This window comes from Ambystoma mexicanum, chromosome 5q, assembly GCF_040938575.1.
Source record: "Ambystoma mexicanum isolate Mex_15411 chromosome 5q, UKY_AmexF1_1, whole genome shotgun sequence".
NCBI lineage: Eukaryota > Metazoa > Chordata > Amphibia > Caudata > Ambystomatidae > Ambystoma > Ambystoma mexicanum.
The window spans coordinates 516875290-516891345 of record NC_090933.1 but is presented as its reverse complement, the minus strand read 5'-3'; the positions used below and the strand labels follow the sequence as shown (position 1 = coordinate 516891345).

Sequence of the window (16056 nt, the reverse complement as noted above, 5' to 3'; positions counted from 1 at the left end):
TTTGACGGGCCCATTCAATTCCAAAGCCATGGTTGTAAGTATTTAGTGTAGAACTGTCCATAACCAACCTCTTAGTCTTAAGTAACCCAATCCAACCATTCCAACCTATCCATAACTGCATTATTGAATCTCTTTTGTCTATTCTACATTCTTCTCTCCTCCACATAATCCTTGATAATTGTAGTGATAATCATCTTGGCGCTAATATATATTTTCTGGAGAAAGGCAATCGTCTCGTTCAGACAGAAACCATCCGGAGGCGCCTCTGGCTAGATGGCTGGACTGTCGTGTAGTTTGCGGCTCCATAGACTCTTTAGTGTTAAGAAATCTTTGTTTTAAATCTTCAATAGCGCATCTTTCATTTTGAAATCTTGACTCGGTTTCTGAAAAATCAACCTTCACAAAAACCTCTAACTTTTAAACCGTACGTCCTAAAGACAACATTTAAATGTCATTTTGAAGCTAACATCCTCAGCTTTCCCCAAGAAGACATTCCAATTCCTGAAAGTTTGGCTATAATTGGGTGTACCGCACACGGAAAAGTTGCAGTGAATTTGCAATTTGGTTACATTTCATTCCATGTAAAATAGCTATTTCTTGCTTTCAACTTCTGTATTTTGTTTTCCATCTGCTAATCATTCTATAATCATTGCTAGTGTTGACCTGAACCTATCCCAAGCCACTCTCACTAGTTCTGAATCTCATTTAGCGAATTAAAATCAAAATTAGTATTTTCCCATTTATTGCAAATCACATTCAAAAGCATTTTGACCTGTGTTTTTAAAACATTCCTGTTCTCTCTAAGCTTGCTGGGGGGGGGAGTGGGATTGAACTGCATTGTTGATTGTTTTTCCTGATACCTGTGTGCCCTCATTCCATATCTTCATATTGCATATTGGGGGGAGTGAGTAATAACAGGGGGAAAGAGTGATCATATTGTCTTTTGATTGAATTCATATCAAGTTTTATTTCTGGGTTGCATTCTTTCATATTATTGCATTTCCTTGAACCATACAAAGTATTCTCTGCTACATTATTCTTCCTATTTCTACTCCTAATTGATTAAAGAGATAGTTGATATTGTAATATTACCCATTGCTGATCATTGTTCATATTCATAAGTGTGATATTCAGATATTATTCATATCCATAAAAGTGTGATATAGATATATTGATCAATTCTTCAAATAAATATTTTAATTTGCAAAACAAACCTATTTCTTGGTTCAGTGAGACCGGGGGAATTCAAAGAGACGGGCGTTATGTAAGGGTACATCATCCAGAATTAAACAAACTTTTGACATAAAAATATATAAATAAAGGTTTCCATTGGGCATCCCATACTAGGCATTGACTTAATTGGAGTGCTGGATTGAAATCACTTACAATGCTCCGCCTTGTTGTCTGACCGGGAGGCTATCTTGTCTGGTACTGTGCCACATGCTTGCTGCGTGACGACCATCGTACTGGGACCAGCCTCTGCCTGCTTTCTTGACTGCGAAGACACAGACCTTCCCTGCACCCCAGTACCAGCGGCTTGCCGCCCCTCAGCAGCGGGACCAGGAAGATCCTTAGACCCCTCAGCCATATGGCCGGTAGCTCGTACAGCCTCGGACCTTTGCTGGTAGAAGGACTTTGAAGGCCCCTTCTGCTTGGACGCTTCCCAGGGAAGGCGTCGTACTTGCAGGGTGCAGTGGAGAACAGGGCACCTACCTTTGGCCTGGTCTTCTGCCTGACGTACTCTTTGATATGCTCCTGAGAACCGCTCCCGAGGAGCGTGGCACCAGAGGAGAGAGTACATATGACTCTGAAAAAATTTGCTAGATGGAAAAAAGGGAAAAAATATCTCTGTGGAAGTTGTAGCATGGAATTACGAGCAGAAAATAGGGCCTCAACCACAGCCTAAGGTGAAAGAGGTCTGCTCCCCTCGACACCGAAAAGAGGACTGAAGAGTTGCGCCAGGTGGGAAGACAATTTTTCAGGTGAAAAAGGTTCTGCTTCCCATCCCTAGCGAGGGACGCCCGTACAGTATGGAGGAAAGGGGATGTGACGTCTGAGTAAGAAAGGGAAACACAAACTGATTCTAATATGTGAACAAACATGTGTGCTTGTGACCACTGTGTGGGTTTACATTTTAGCCATACTTTGAAAACCGCCTTTATAGGCTGGAAAACCCCATTGAAAGTCTACATGCTTCCCAGAGAAAAACCAGCATTGTTATCTAAAAACATGCCCTACAAAAAGAATATTTTGTAAATCCTGAGATCTGAATTCTCACAAAGCTTCGTTGCTCTGTTGTGGCCCCCATTGCTCACTGTTACAAAGTGGGTATTGCGAATTGGGGAAAGGGAGCAAAAAAGGGTGGTCTGGCACAGGCGGCCTCTGCTTACCCACGATGTGTACTCCTTCATTTGGTGCTGGTTGCTATGGGAGCCGCTGGCATGCCCCCTCCAGAAGCAGTCCTGGCAGAGCTGGTAGTTGTGGCACTGCTGGCAGCGGTAGCGGAACCCCATCATGCTTTCATTGTGGCAATAGGAGCACACGACAGGGTGGAAGACTGCAGGGGAGAAATTCAAAACACAGGGTGAAAAAAAAAGAGCTTCAGAAAAGAGAAAAAAATACCACAATATAATCGAAGGCACTTTCCAGTGTAAGCAGAGAAATGTTTCAGCCGGCTGGCAGATAGATAAATTGCCAGGTGGCAAAGACAGGAGTCTAGATTGTGGATGTGCTCCTCTTGGCAGTGTCTTTTCAACAAAGAATACTAGATTTTGTGTCAAGTTTGAAAAGATTATATCAGATTGTTTCTTTGACTGACTTCTCGCTTTTCTCTTCTGATATAGCAACATAGTTTTATCTACATAGATATCTGAGCTGGGGTAGCAGATGACTCCCTGTTACTTGGATACCCGTGAGTCTTGGAGTTTCCCCTAGAAACCGCTGATATTGGATGCCCATATCCAATTAGTTAAACTAGGAGAAGCAGAACTTCTACTCCGAGAATGCATTAATTTAATTAATCAAAGTCTAGGGCTAGGGAAATGGGATTCCAGTGGCACAGCGTAATTTGATCACTCTAACCTACACACCTTTGGCAGCTACGTTTTCAGATGTAGGAGGGGAAGAGGTAGTAGGGAGGAGAGGACAGGCAGAGTAACAAATGTCACCACAGCCTCTGCAGGGCAGTGGGCAGCACACCCGGGGAAGGCTCATTAAGCCTAGCTGGCTGACAATTTACAAGTCTGGAAGCAACAGAGCGCTTTACAATCATAAGGGAGGAACACAGTGAGGGAAACAGAGAAACAAGGGAGCTATCGGCAGGGGGATGGCGGGCAATTCGGCAGCAAAGGATCTACAAGCAAACAGGGGCAGAAACAGTGGGGAGCAGATCACCCAGTCAAAAGTAGGGCGGGGTGCGAAGCAGAGAGTGTGTGGATTTAGGTGTTAGGGGGAACCATTCCTTGAAGAGGGTCTTGAGCTCCCTTCTGAACTGTAGAAGAGAGGGGGCGAGTCTGATGTTGACAGGGAGGAGGTTTCGAGTGACACAGAAGGCCTCATGAGCAAACTGCATAAAAGCTATAATCAGGAGACCCAATCTATGACCAACTCCCAAACTCTAGGTGCCGGGCGGGGCTGCCTGTGTCAGAACTAGCAAAGTAGTGTGAGCTGTGCCCTCATCCGGGCCTCAGGCCTCACTTGGACCTGGACTAATGACTTGGCTCTATTGTCCCTGCCCAGTGATCTCGCCACCCAGGGGTTCCCTAATATAAATAGCATGCCCTCCAATGCCTGAGCACTTCTGGGTACCAATCAAGAACTATACAATACATATGGATGCCCGGAGCAGCACCAGAAGTGAGTGTGCATCCGTCTACCAGTATTTGTGAGTGTGTATTGGTGCGTGCATGTTTTTGCATCTGTATATTGCAATGTTTTCATACACGGATGATGTTGGAAGCAAAGTGTAAAAAGACTTTGCAGAAATGTTGTACGGTAGATATGCCCCACCGCCCCTTTTGGGGGGGGGGGGTTCTAGAGACGTATTTGGGATATTTGAAGCAGAGGTGGGTAAATGTTTGGTAGAGTTGAAGGACCCGTTATAATAATGAGGGCCAGTAATGCCATGCATGGGTTAGCGGTGTTCCACGAGGGAAGTGTCAGGGTGTGTTGCCAAACCCCCAGTAACAGCCAGGCTGGTTTTGGATGGAGTGACCCAGGCCTGGGGAGGTCCCTATTCTGGAAAGGAGATAAGAGTCAGGAGTGCAGAGAGGGGAGTTATGGAACAGGTGGCAAGAGCTTCTAGATGGTAACAGCCAGATTCCTGTTGCTGAAGGTAGGAGCCCTGACTGAGCCTGTAGCATAGGGCCTCTTCCTTGTGTAGAATGCCTGAGCCTCCTTCCCTGTAGGGAGGAGCCCATTTATCGAGATGTTGACAACACGTAGCAAGCCATTGACTCACTATAGAGCAGAGGCAGAGTAAATTAGAGAGAGGAAGAGAACAAAAAAAGAGGGAGAAAGAACAAAGGAAAGAGAAAGGGGCAAAGAAAGAGGGAAAGTGAGAAAAAAAGAGTGTGTGTGTGAGATTAGTGTTGCCTGCCCCTCTGACACCCAGAAGAGTCAGAGGATTATGACTGTGAGCATTACACTAAGGAAAGACACCCTCCATTTCCCTGGCTAGTCCATACTAGGTCTCCACCAGATGCCAACAGGCAGCTGTGCCTACTAACCTCCATATAATTAATAACCAACTTGATCCCAGGGCACATACAATTTCCAGGCTTCTTATGACTGGCCGAGGTGGCAAAGATTACACAGAGCAGAGCAGTATTATCAGCAAGCACATTAACAAAGTCCAAATCCAGCAGGTGGGGGACCACAGGGTGGGAAATACACATTTTTGAGAATGTTTTTACTGCCTTGATTGGAACGTATTCGACCAAATAAACTATCCAGTGTTGGACCAAATACTCCAAATGATTTTCCACCGATCCTCAATACTATGATCAAGTCTCTCTCAGGGATAACTTACTATACAGCCCCCATAAGAGCTAAGGCGGAAAGCTGGTTTCCTATATGTCTGAAACAAATGATTAGACTAAACATCAGTTAGAAACAGGGGTGGACTGGGAACCAAATGAGGCCCTGGAAATAGTCTTCAAAGTGTCCCATATTACACATTTTCACTAAGCCTAGCCATTTTCCTATGAGAATATTTGGAAATAATTCCCATGAGAACATTTGGAAATAAAATAGTTTACCACACAAAAGAGGCCCAGGATGCAGAGGCCTACTTCCCTGGAGGACCGTCCACCCCTGGTTAGAATCTATGGATTCCAAAGTTAAACAATTGTCTCTCAATAGATTCACTCTTTAAAACTTTGCACTATGTGCTTTTCACACATTTTCTATTTTACACTTGAAATTGTCCAAAAAGATTGACTATATTTGTTTCTGTCCAAGTGTGTAAGCAATTGAGACTTCCTGCAGGAGTCCAAAGACAAAATGTAGAGGCACAGAGGGTACGCATCCCTGATGCCAGGGGGGGGGATGGAGTATGCAACCCTGATGCCAGGGTATGTAGTATACAAACCAGATACCAGGGTATGGAGTACGCAACCCTGATGCCAGAGGGGTATGGAGTATGCAACCCTGATGCCAGAGGGGTATGGAGTACGCAACCCTGATGCCGGGAGGGGGGGTATGGAGTATGCAACCCTATTGCCAGGTTAGGGAGTACGCAACCCTGATGCCAGGGGGGTATGGAGTACGCAACCCTGATGCCAGGGGGGTATGGAGAATGCAACCCTGATGCCAGGGGGGTATGGAGTACGCAACCCTGGTGCCAGGGGAGTATGAAGTTTGCAACCCTGATGCCAGGTTATGGAGTACGCAACCCTGATGCCAGGGGGGGTATGGAGTATGCAACCCTGGTGCCAGGTTATGGAGTACGCAACCCTGATGCCAGGGGGGTATGGAGTACGCAACCCTGATGCCAGGGGGGTATGGAGTACGCAACCCTGGTGCCAGGGGAGTATGAAGTTTGCAACCCTGATGCCAGGTTATGGAGTACGCAACCCTGATGCCAGGGGGGGTATGGAGTATGCAACCCTGGTAAAAAGGGGTGATGGCTGGAAGGTTTAGAATGAATCTTAACCTCTGGCATTGCTCTGGGCAACCCTCCAGACCATCGTTCTTTGCCTGCCAAGCCATTACAGAAGGGGAAAGACCATATGCAAATCCGGCTTGGTCCCACACCCAAAGGGGTAGTCCAGACCGAACTGCTAGGTCACATCCCTTCTGCACGAGACCACAAGCATCCCCAGACATGTTTCAGCCTTGTTGGGCGTCATCAGTGAGGAGTAACTTGGGTCTCTAGGCCCAGCAGGCACGGGACCCAGGTCTGGGCATACCCGTCCCACTCGGGGTGACAATAGCAAAACAAAAGAGGTGGTGGCTGGAAGGGGGTATGGAGTATGCAACCCTGGTGCCAGGGGGTATGGAGTATGCAACCCTGGTGCCAGGGGAGTACGGAGTAGTAATGCAGTGTTTCATAAGGTACCCGTTTCCGAAGAGGCCAACTATTTGCAACATTTTGGATGCATACCCAACAAGCTCAAACCACTGTGAGTGGCAGTTTGTTCACAACTAATAGTCTGGATATACCGCCTGCTCGTAGATTACAAACTAAAAAGCCTTATGTATTTCAAACTTTTTGGAACATTTTGCCAGCTTCTCTTTATGTGTTAGTCTCTCTACTATGTGTTCAGCAGGAATTATAATATAGGTTTACCCACGTTTTTCTTTGGAGCTGCGTTATCTTGTGGTATATTACTTCTGGTGTCCGTTGGTGCCTTGTCCGTGCTATTTGTCCTGATATTGCATTAGTGACAGTGTGTTTTTGTGAGATAAGGTCACTATGCATTATATTATAATTATAGTTCTTTTATAACGCGCTTCATTTTTTAATTTATTTAAGTGTTGTAGTTCTCAAGGAACATTTCACATTTATACACAATATCACGTACAAAGAAAATAGAATTTCAAAACAAAGTCAATTTTGGTTAGAGAACATGATGCGCTTAATACCAGAGATTGGTTCTAAGCGCTGGATAGGGGTTCTAACGTGTGTTGCGCTGCCTTGTCTTGCTTCCAAGACAAATGTGTTGCCCATGAGCCATCCCACCTCACCAGACATGTGACAGAACTTGGGTTACTTTTTAGGAGTATTTTTTGGATCATACCTTGAGTGTTTTCACTACTGTTTAGTGCTTTGCTCCTTCTGACTTAGACTTCTGAAAAAAGTTGCATACAATCAACAATAAAATAAGGCTCAGCTTTTGCAGCGTCACCAGACTCACCATTTTCTACATTTGCCAGTCGATGCAGTAATGGCAACCAGACCAGACACTGTGGCGGGGGGTCAGACATCAGCGTGTCCAGGAAAGAATTTAACGTGACTTTCTTCTGTGTAAATACAAAGCATACATCTTACACCTGAGCAAAGGGATACACAGAAATGTCATCATGATTATTTTAATGTTCAGTAAATGTGAACAGAAGGGATAGGTGATCACGCTTTGCAAACCCTATGTACTGTCTGTGCTGTCTAAAGGAAATGTAAGACACACTTATAAAGAAACAATCAAAGAACAATAGAAAAGAGTTCTGCTTCAGCATGTAAGGGCCACAACATGGATGGGATCCCTGGACAAATTAAGTGAGAGGCCTCTGAGATTCTGGTGGCCCCTTAATATTGGGAACCCCTCCCTAAATTGCTGGGCATGTTATATGCCCCTCGTGCGATTCCTCAAAATTCTGTACATAATGTGGACTATTCCACAGAAAGGATGAACCAGACTGGGAAGAGTCCCATAGACTTCGGCAATCTGCCTGTGCAGAAACAGCATCATCATTGGAGTAATTCTGCTCTTGGCAGTAGGGGAGAATGCCAATGATGGAACCAGCAGCATTCCACAGGTTACATGCAAGCAGAACTCCATAGAGATCTGGACTGACCCCTGGCGTCTGGAGCATGGTTGAGGACCAAGTGCCCCTACGTCTCCATCAGCAGGGTTCCAAAGATGGTGATCGATTTGGAAATTGTCAATCAATGATGCATATTTGTACAGCTATGAATGTGATGGGGATTGCGACATAGGGAAAAGGAGCTACTGACAGTGAAGGGGAGAAGGGTGGTATAATACGGAGGTGCTGTGTAGGCAGATGAATCAGTGAAAGGAACTGGGCAATTAGTCTATCAAATCCCAGGATAAGGCATAAGGCACGCAGATGTCCCAGCTGTGCTGACGGGGTTCCCATCAGAGATGCCTTCCGGGATTCATTTTTTTTACCCAACTCATGTGCTTTGCAAGTCTAGACACGGGATATGTGAAGAATCCTGCGGATCCCTCACTGAAACCCCCTCTAAAGTCTCCTCCCAGGTGGCCAGGGGAAGGCAGACGGTTCCTGATCCCAACCCTGGGGGGTGGTGTACTGTGGGAGGATCACCTGGGTGGAGACAGGGCCCAAGGTAGTGAGGAGATTCCATGGGATGAGACACAATATATTTCCTCTGATAGAGAGATTCTTACCACTGTGCCAAAAGAGGTTATGGCTTATTGTCATTTTAATGTCGCTCAGCCTGCTATTAAATCTAAGGTTGTAACATTCAAGCACACTATACCAAAAGACAGACCCTTTTTGGTATTTAAAACTAAATGTCCTCCTCAATTCAAAGGGTGCACTACAAAGGATTGTGGAAATGTTGTCTTCTCTAAACCATCTTCCTCTATAAAAGTTAAAAACCCACAGCCCCTCTGTTAACAATACTATGGAAATTAAATCTACCCTTATAAATCAAGAAGCAGAAATAATGGACTTTGTTAAAAAAAACTATATGTGCCAGAATCCTAAAAGGGACTGAGATGAAGAAGGCCGAAGAGGTATATATAGGTGCATTTAACTCTAGTAGCCATTGCAGGAGTCAGGTAATTGAAACTAATGGCAAACACCTGAAGCCTATTATCAAACCTGTGAGGCATAAAAGGCCCCAGCAGGAAAGCAGGAGGAGCTGGAGCAGGAATCAAGTTGGAAGGGTGGCAGTAGCAAAACCAGAGGAGACGCACAAGGTTGGCAATTCACGAGGAAGTGGGAGCACTCTGTTCTCAAATCCCGTATTGCAAGGCTGCGCAGAGGAAGACATGCTGGAAGAGGAGTTTTCCTCATGGGAGCCGAGCTTCTGTGATTGCAGAGCCGTGACCATGCATAAGCCCAAGGCCAGAAGCAGAAGGCAAGACAAGGTTCCCGGGAGTGAGAGAGACTCCCAATTAAGGTGGCCGGACCAGAGAAACCCGTCCTGGAGAAGGGTGTGGGACCCAAGTGAGCCCGAAGTAGTAGCAGTTGTTGAGGAAGTCGGGGAAGCAGAGCAACCCACAAGCGCAGTGTCCCTGAAGCCGATGAGTAAAGCACAGCGTTGCTGCTAACTGTAGCCAGCTCTGAAGTAACTTGTGTAACGAACGTGTAAAGCTAGTAAAAGTTGTGTGGCATCTTTAAACTGTCTGTTCACAATGGAGTTGTAACACTCGCACTTATTCAGAAAGCTGTGTTACTCGCATGAGAAGTAGAACATCATTACATCTATTGTTGAACTCTTTTTAAATTACCAAAGTGGTCTTGTGTCCTTAATTGTGCAGAAGGAACGCTTGTTTAATCCATTCCGAAAATATAACCTTGACATCTTACAAGTGTTACAATTAATAAGTGAAAACTGCATCAAAGGGAGGTCACGTGTGACCAACTGTGTTTCCGAGAGGAAGTTAGAAATTGCCTCCTTGATACTACACAGGAATACAATTACAGTCATCACTTTAAGTTTAAAAATCTACCTTTCAAGAGTGGTCCCGTGTGCCCAATTAATGTTTTACCTGTGACGACTGAACCTTGTATTGTATGCAGAATTGACATTCTTTATTATTCAAAGAAGTTACAATACTGAAGAGAAGAACAAGCATTACCCAAGCCAAGAGGTGATCACTTTGCATAGTGAAACCAGTCTTGTTTGAACTCATCCACCTAATCTGTGAAGCTGTCAAGAGACAAGTGGCCTCAGATATAAGCGAGGCATTGTTACCTGAAGCTGAAAAAGTGGCACTAGGGCTTCTGGGTAATTACTTGGGCAGAAAAGGTGTGAGAAAGCTGGGGAAGGGGAGTTGGGTGCTCGTAAAGAATATTCCGAAGTTAACCTGTAACGCAAAAGGCTGCTGAAGCTGAAAGGAAGCAACTTTTGTGGGCAGAGGCAGGTTATCCTTGCAGCAGTTAGACAGAAGGGGCAAAGAGGCTGCCCCTTTTTAGGAATTCATTAAAAGGAAGAGTACCTTGCTTACCTGAAGAGGTCAATGTGTCTCGTCAATACATGCCTAAAGAGTCTAAAGCATTGAACGGTTGTAATTGTATCCTTGTGGCAGTCAGGCAGACGGAAGAGGCAAAGAGACTGCCCCCTTTCAGCAAGTCTAGAAAGTCTTTAAAGGGAAGAGTGCCATGTCTATCCAAAGAGGACTTAGGTGTCTTGTCAGACTTTGCCTGATAATTCATTAGTACAAAGAAGTAGAGCACCGGTTGAAGAACCTGAACTGTGGTGGGAAACAAAGCTGTCAGCCGATGTCACATTGGAGTGGTTTGAAGTAGTGGCATACTGTGGGACAAAAGTGACTGTTGTCATAGTAATAGAAGAAGGGTGGTTTTTAAAAGGAAGAAACAACCCAATGTGAAGCATCCTGACAAATATACCAAATCTACTGCAGAGTTCTTAACCAATTGTAAGGTTGCAGTTGGAGAAGTCTTAACAGTAACTAATACCTATTCCTTTGAACTGTGGCAAAAGATCTTGAAGAAGGTAACCAGGATTAACATTGGTGCCATTTTCTTTGTTGGAACTGGAAGCTGATCTTTTCAACCAAAACCAGAGAATTGTTACCAGTGGACTTTAGTTTGATGAACTTTTGTTTTGACTTGGAACTGATAAGAACTGGTTCAAGACTATTCTTTTCCTATGAACATTTTGAAGCTGACTTTAAAACCTGGGGAAAGGGTCTTACCCAGGACAAGTGAAGGTCACCCAAATATGGTCTAATATGGTTTATTATCTTGTGCCGTCTTATAATTTTTCCTGTAAATTTGTTGTTTAGAGTGAGGGCCAGTTTACCCATGCTAGAGATTGTTCCCTTAGCCTTTAGACTTGGTACGGAAATCCTCAACAGAGTAGGGCAAGAGAGGCTTTATTTAAAAACATTTACTTTAATAAAATGTCTTACTTTGAGAAAACTACAAGCAGTTGCCCACCTCGCATTACTGACCCCATACAGATACCATGGAGGCGCTTTACTGGCTTATCTTCAGGGACAAGCATCTGTGATACGAGTCTACCCTGCTGGTTTGGCTTGACTTGCTGCAGCCAAAGACTCGAATTTAGGATATGCACTCATTCTCCACTTCACTCTATACATGATCAGAGTTGCAGCAGCTTAATACAACCACTGCCTGCAACATTACATCAAAGCAGTACAGCACATAATGGCACTGGTAATCCTGGCGCCCTGTGTACCAGCACTGGTCTCCCAGTACGTGTCGTAAATGTTCATGCTGTACACAAACCTGGGGGGACAGAAGCATTGTGAATGTGCTATGGATCCAGAATTTGGGCTGCATGGCTTCAGTTATTGGATGCCGCAACAGGCCTCCTAGAAGTCACAAAGATACTAGTTGTGCAGAGCAGCATCTCCTATACTGAAGCGTAAGGCCCCCACACGTGTCCCTGTGTAAGGTGTCTGGCCTGCAAAGACAAACTTTGTATGTGTCAAGATGTGAAGATTGATGGTCAATGTCCACTATGTATTAGAGTGTACCTGAGACTTGTTAGGATAGTGCCTTGCACCTCCCTATACAAAGTGGATATCGGGACCTGGTTGACTTGCGACTGCTAGTCAAAGAAGCACACAAACTGTCCCCGACTTGAAAAGGGCTTATAATTTCCTCTGTATAAATGGCGTAATCTTCCTCCGAGAGAGCCCACAATCAGCATTGGTGGTTCAAAGCACAGCAGGGCACCACCAGGGGCACATTTTAGGAACTTTCACCATCCATACTGCAAGGGGCCATAGCAATTGGCTGCATTCTTAATAATGCCCTGCAGCCACTTGTACACATGGTATACACTTTAACTACTGCACACCCCGCATACCTGCCAGACCCCACCTTTCCAATGGAGTCAGCTAATTAATGAATGACGTACCCCGGACACAGAAAACGCAGCAACTAGGATGAGAAAGTTTTTTTCTTTAATCACGATGACAGGGCACAGCAACTCAGCTCCTCCTGACATGTAATCTCTGATAAGGATACAGTCTCTGTAATTTAGATCTTAAAACCTGGCAGCCGGCAGCATGTGTTTATAGGCCCCCAGGGGGTGGAGGACCTTCTCTCCATAATCTGAAGCATTGTTGGATCCAGCCCGATCCCTTTTTGGGCACCTTCAAAATTTGGGTGCTCGATACCCTGTCAGCCCCCATACGATCCATGTCTGGGCAGGAGACTAAAGGCGTTCTCCAAGGATGTGGAGTACAGGCATCCAAATCTTGACCTCACAGAAGCTTATGCAAACTCTCCAGCCATCACATACCTGAGCAGATCAGAGATCATCCTACACGTGTCTTAGGCAGAGCATGGGGGAGTTACACCTTGAAATATCATGGCCCAGGGGGTGGGGGTAGAACAAGAGAGAATCCCTTTACATCCTTTCCCTCCCCAAAGAGAAATCCAATGGGTTTGGATGAAAGAGACTACATGGGGTTAAGTAAGGCACTACTATTACTGTTCTTTGTCTGACTTTTGCCAAGCCAATCTCTCAGTCCCGGCCCAATCTCTCAGTCCCGGCCCAATCTCTCAGTCCCGGTTCTATGTGGTTTCGTCAACACCATTTACCTCGACTCTGTTGGTCTATGAATTTCTTTTAATGGAGGGTCCCCCCCTATACCCTTCTCTCCCCCTCCATAAATATATGTGTTTGTTGGTCGTACTTTTAAATGAATTCGATCGGAAGGGAATCTAGCCAAATATGGTTGACGAAACCACAGATTACCCTCAGTCTCATTTAGATGAAACAGAAATAGTTCCAATTGCAAATGATGCTATTTTACATTTTATAAAGTTCATAAACATTTGGCTGCGACAGTAACTAATGTGTATATTACACAGTGTCCTCATGGCAAACCACATAGCACCTAAAACAAAGCAAAGCACATACACATACTGCTGAAGCCTAGGCTGCCAATGGCGGAGAAATACTTCACCAACTCAACCCCTTCCGCCGCAGACCATGACTGAACATACGCCATTTGCTAAATGACCACTACTCAGGTAGGAGGTGGGACCGATAACATGTGTTCACAATTTCTCAGAGCACGGATTCTCCTTTTATTACCTGTTGAGGGAAACATGACCGCGCTGACTGTTCCGTGTAGCCAAACGATGGCCCTTCGAATACCGCCGTGGGAAGCTTCAGAACTTCGCGCAGAAACAAGTCGTACCTTCCATAGACCATCACCCCACTGGAGTCAGAAATCATGGAGAAAATATCTGATGGTAAAAAGATCAAAAGAGGAACAGGAAAACAAAATAATATTTATTCAGGCATCAAATTTATTGCATGTCTGAAGGGACGCAAGAGTCCTCTAGTGAAGACATCGGAGGAACCAGAAAGTGATGGTGAAAATACTTCAGTCGATGCAAATGAAACTTGCTGCCAAAGGGCAAGTCCAGCCCAAAATGCTTTTTTGTTTTCTTGGCGAGTCTTTTCACGTGGGTTGGATTCCCATATGTTGGTCAAGAGGGCTCTCTGTGCGTCTGGGGGATCTAGCTGTAGAGCACTGATGAGGCCCAGCAGAGCGAAACATGCCAAGTTTTGCTCCTATATAGAAGGGATATGCAATCGAACAAACTTCCCCTTTTGTGGGCAATTTCAAACAAGCGGTCCCCTTCTGTAATAGCATAGATGAGTTATAAACTATGGAATGGCACACTACCCAGAGAAATTCACAGTGGTTAAGGGGTGATAACTCAAGCATTTCCAAGCATCACTTTCTGGCTTTGTCAGTAAAACATAACTGTACATTTGTAAGCTCCAACGCATGGACCCCTAATGGCATTTTGTCTGCTGACAAGTGAAAGCGATAAATAACATTACAGATTTTGTGACACTAATCATGGTGTTGTAGTCCTCAGTCAATTGATATTTGATTGATTCCCCAGGACACAGCAAGAGACAGTGATTTGGTTGTGGAAATTGAATCTGGTCTCATTAGTTTCACAATCTCAACACTCTGGCCTCAGGCATGTCAGTGTTTAATATCAACCCCCCCACCCTCTGCGCAAAGCATTGAGCTCTTTTTTTCTTTTTATCATTACAGTGGAATGCGCAAAGGCCTGATCTGGTTTCAAAAAGACTGCCGGGTAACAGGTTTAGGAGAAGGCCTGTTAGAAGGTGGATATGGGCTACCAGACTACCCAGGAAGCGAGTCTCAAGGCATTGTATACACCATGCATTCAGGACACGCCAAATCCATTGCACTCTGCAGGATAGGTTTTGTCAGGGCAGGAGCAGCTCTGCAGAACCCGGGGACATTACTCAGTGTGCAGCTCCTCTACAGAAATGGAAAGAGGCCAAGATACTGAAGAAACATGCAGAAACAAAGTCTTCTTTCCATGCTGGAACGTCGGCACCATGATTCAATGCTGCTTAATTACAGACCGGTTCCCATTTTGAAGGGACCACCTAGGAAAAAGGAAACGCTCCAGTTCTCTTCACCCAATCCTGAATCACCAACAATGAGGATTCACAGTATGGGGACCTCTCCATCTCCCAACGTGCACCATATGACAACAAGAACGACTAGTGTGCTTGCTGACACTTTCAGCACCACTGATGCCTTGACCATTCAGACGTACATTGGCGCCTCAGGTAGGTTTTATGGCCACACCTCAAGTATTAGCTCGGCCTGTGTTCCCCTGCATTTGCAGTGCCTTTGTCTGGTCCCTTCCTAACGCACTCCTTGGATTACCCACGTATGCGGATGTACTTGGTTTTTAAAATGCAAGTGATTTATGAAATCAGCTAGTAGGCCCGAACAACTATTTCTGTCATACTGCACCTCTTTTCCATGTTTAACGCAAGTAAACGTCTCCTTGTTAAGCGCTTGTAAATGAACACGTTAGGGTAAGGTCTTGAGAGAAAAAAACTCTTTGTAAATCCCCTTGAAGCAGTTTCCAGGATGAAGCCTGGATTAGGTGCAGCAATTACGCGGACAGTATAATTAACATATGTTTAAGCTAGAGTACTGGGACAAATGCATGTTAAAATATGAGAGAAATAGATGGATACCAGTTCCCGCAACTCGACTCAGTTTAGCATAGTGCAGAGACTGGCAGGGTAGCCTGGGACCTGTGACCCTCGAGGTGAGCCAGGCGACCAGTCAGCAAAGCTGAACAGAGTTAGGGGAGAGATGTAAGAGTGCAGCTGGAGAGAAAGAGAGAGGAGATTAGCAAGGGAGAGAGAAAGAGGAAGAGAAGAGAAAGGTCTTGAGGAGTTTACGGAACTTAAGGTGCTCCGGCCAAGGCAGAGAGAGGCAGGGAGGCTGTTCCAGAGGGATGCACCTCCAGGGGATAAAGATCTACCCCTAAATCTCTGCTTGGAAAAACAGCTCACACGCAAGGAGTTGGAGGAGGCCGAGCGGAGGGCTCTGGAAGGAGAGTATTTAGGAAGAGAGCATAGCAGATAGTGCAGGCCCAGGCCCCAGAAAAGCCTTGTAGGCTATGCAGAGGGTCTTGAACTTGATCCTAGCAGCCAGGAGGAGCCAGTGGAGGGATTTCAGTGCCAGAGAGATGCGGCCCGTGGGCTTGAGGCCAAGGATAAGTCTTGAGGTTCTGTTCTTAATGAGTTGTAGTGGCCGGAGGGTACAAGTAGGAAGATTAAGAAAGAGGCTGTTGAAGTAGTCCAGCCTAGAGAGA

At 45.3% G+C, this 16056-nt stretch overlaps 1 protein-coding gene across 20 annotated transcripts in view; it reads right to left on the bottom strand.

Moving 5' to 3' along the window:
- Positions 1 to 16056, bottom strand: part of DTNA (dystrobrevin alpha) — a 742978-nt gene that overhangs the window by 360502 nt on the left and 366420 nt on the right. For all 20 annotated transcript variants that reach the window (XM_069621000.1, XM_069620998.1, XM_069620999.1 and 17 more), the window contains exons 6-8: positions 13475 to 13629; positions 7359 to 7464; positions 2391 to 2557 (exon numbers count right to left, since the gene is read on the bottom strand). In XM_069621000.1, coding sequence (XP_069477101.1) covers positions 2391 to 2557; positions 7359 to 7464; positions 13475 to 13629 — 428 coding nt within the window. The remainder of the gene's footprint in view (positions 1 to 2390; positions 2558 to 7358; positions 7465 to 13474; positions 13630 to 16056) is intronic.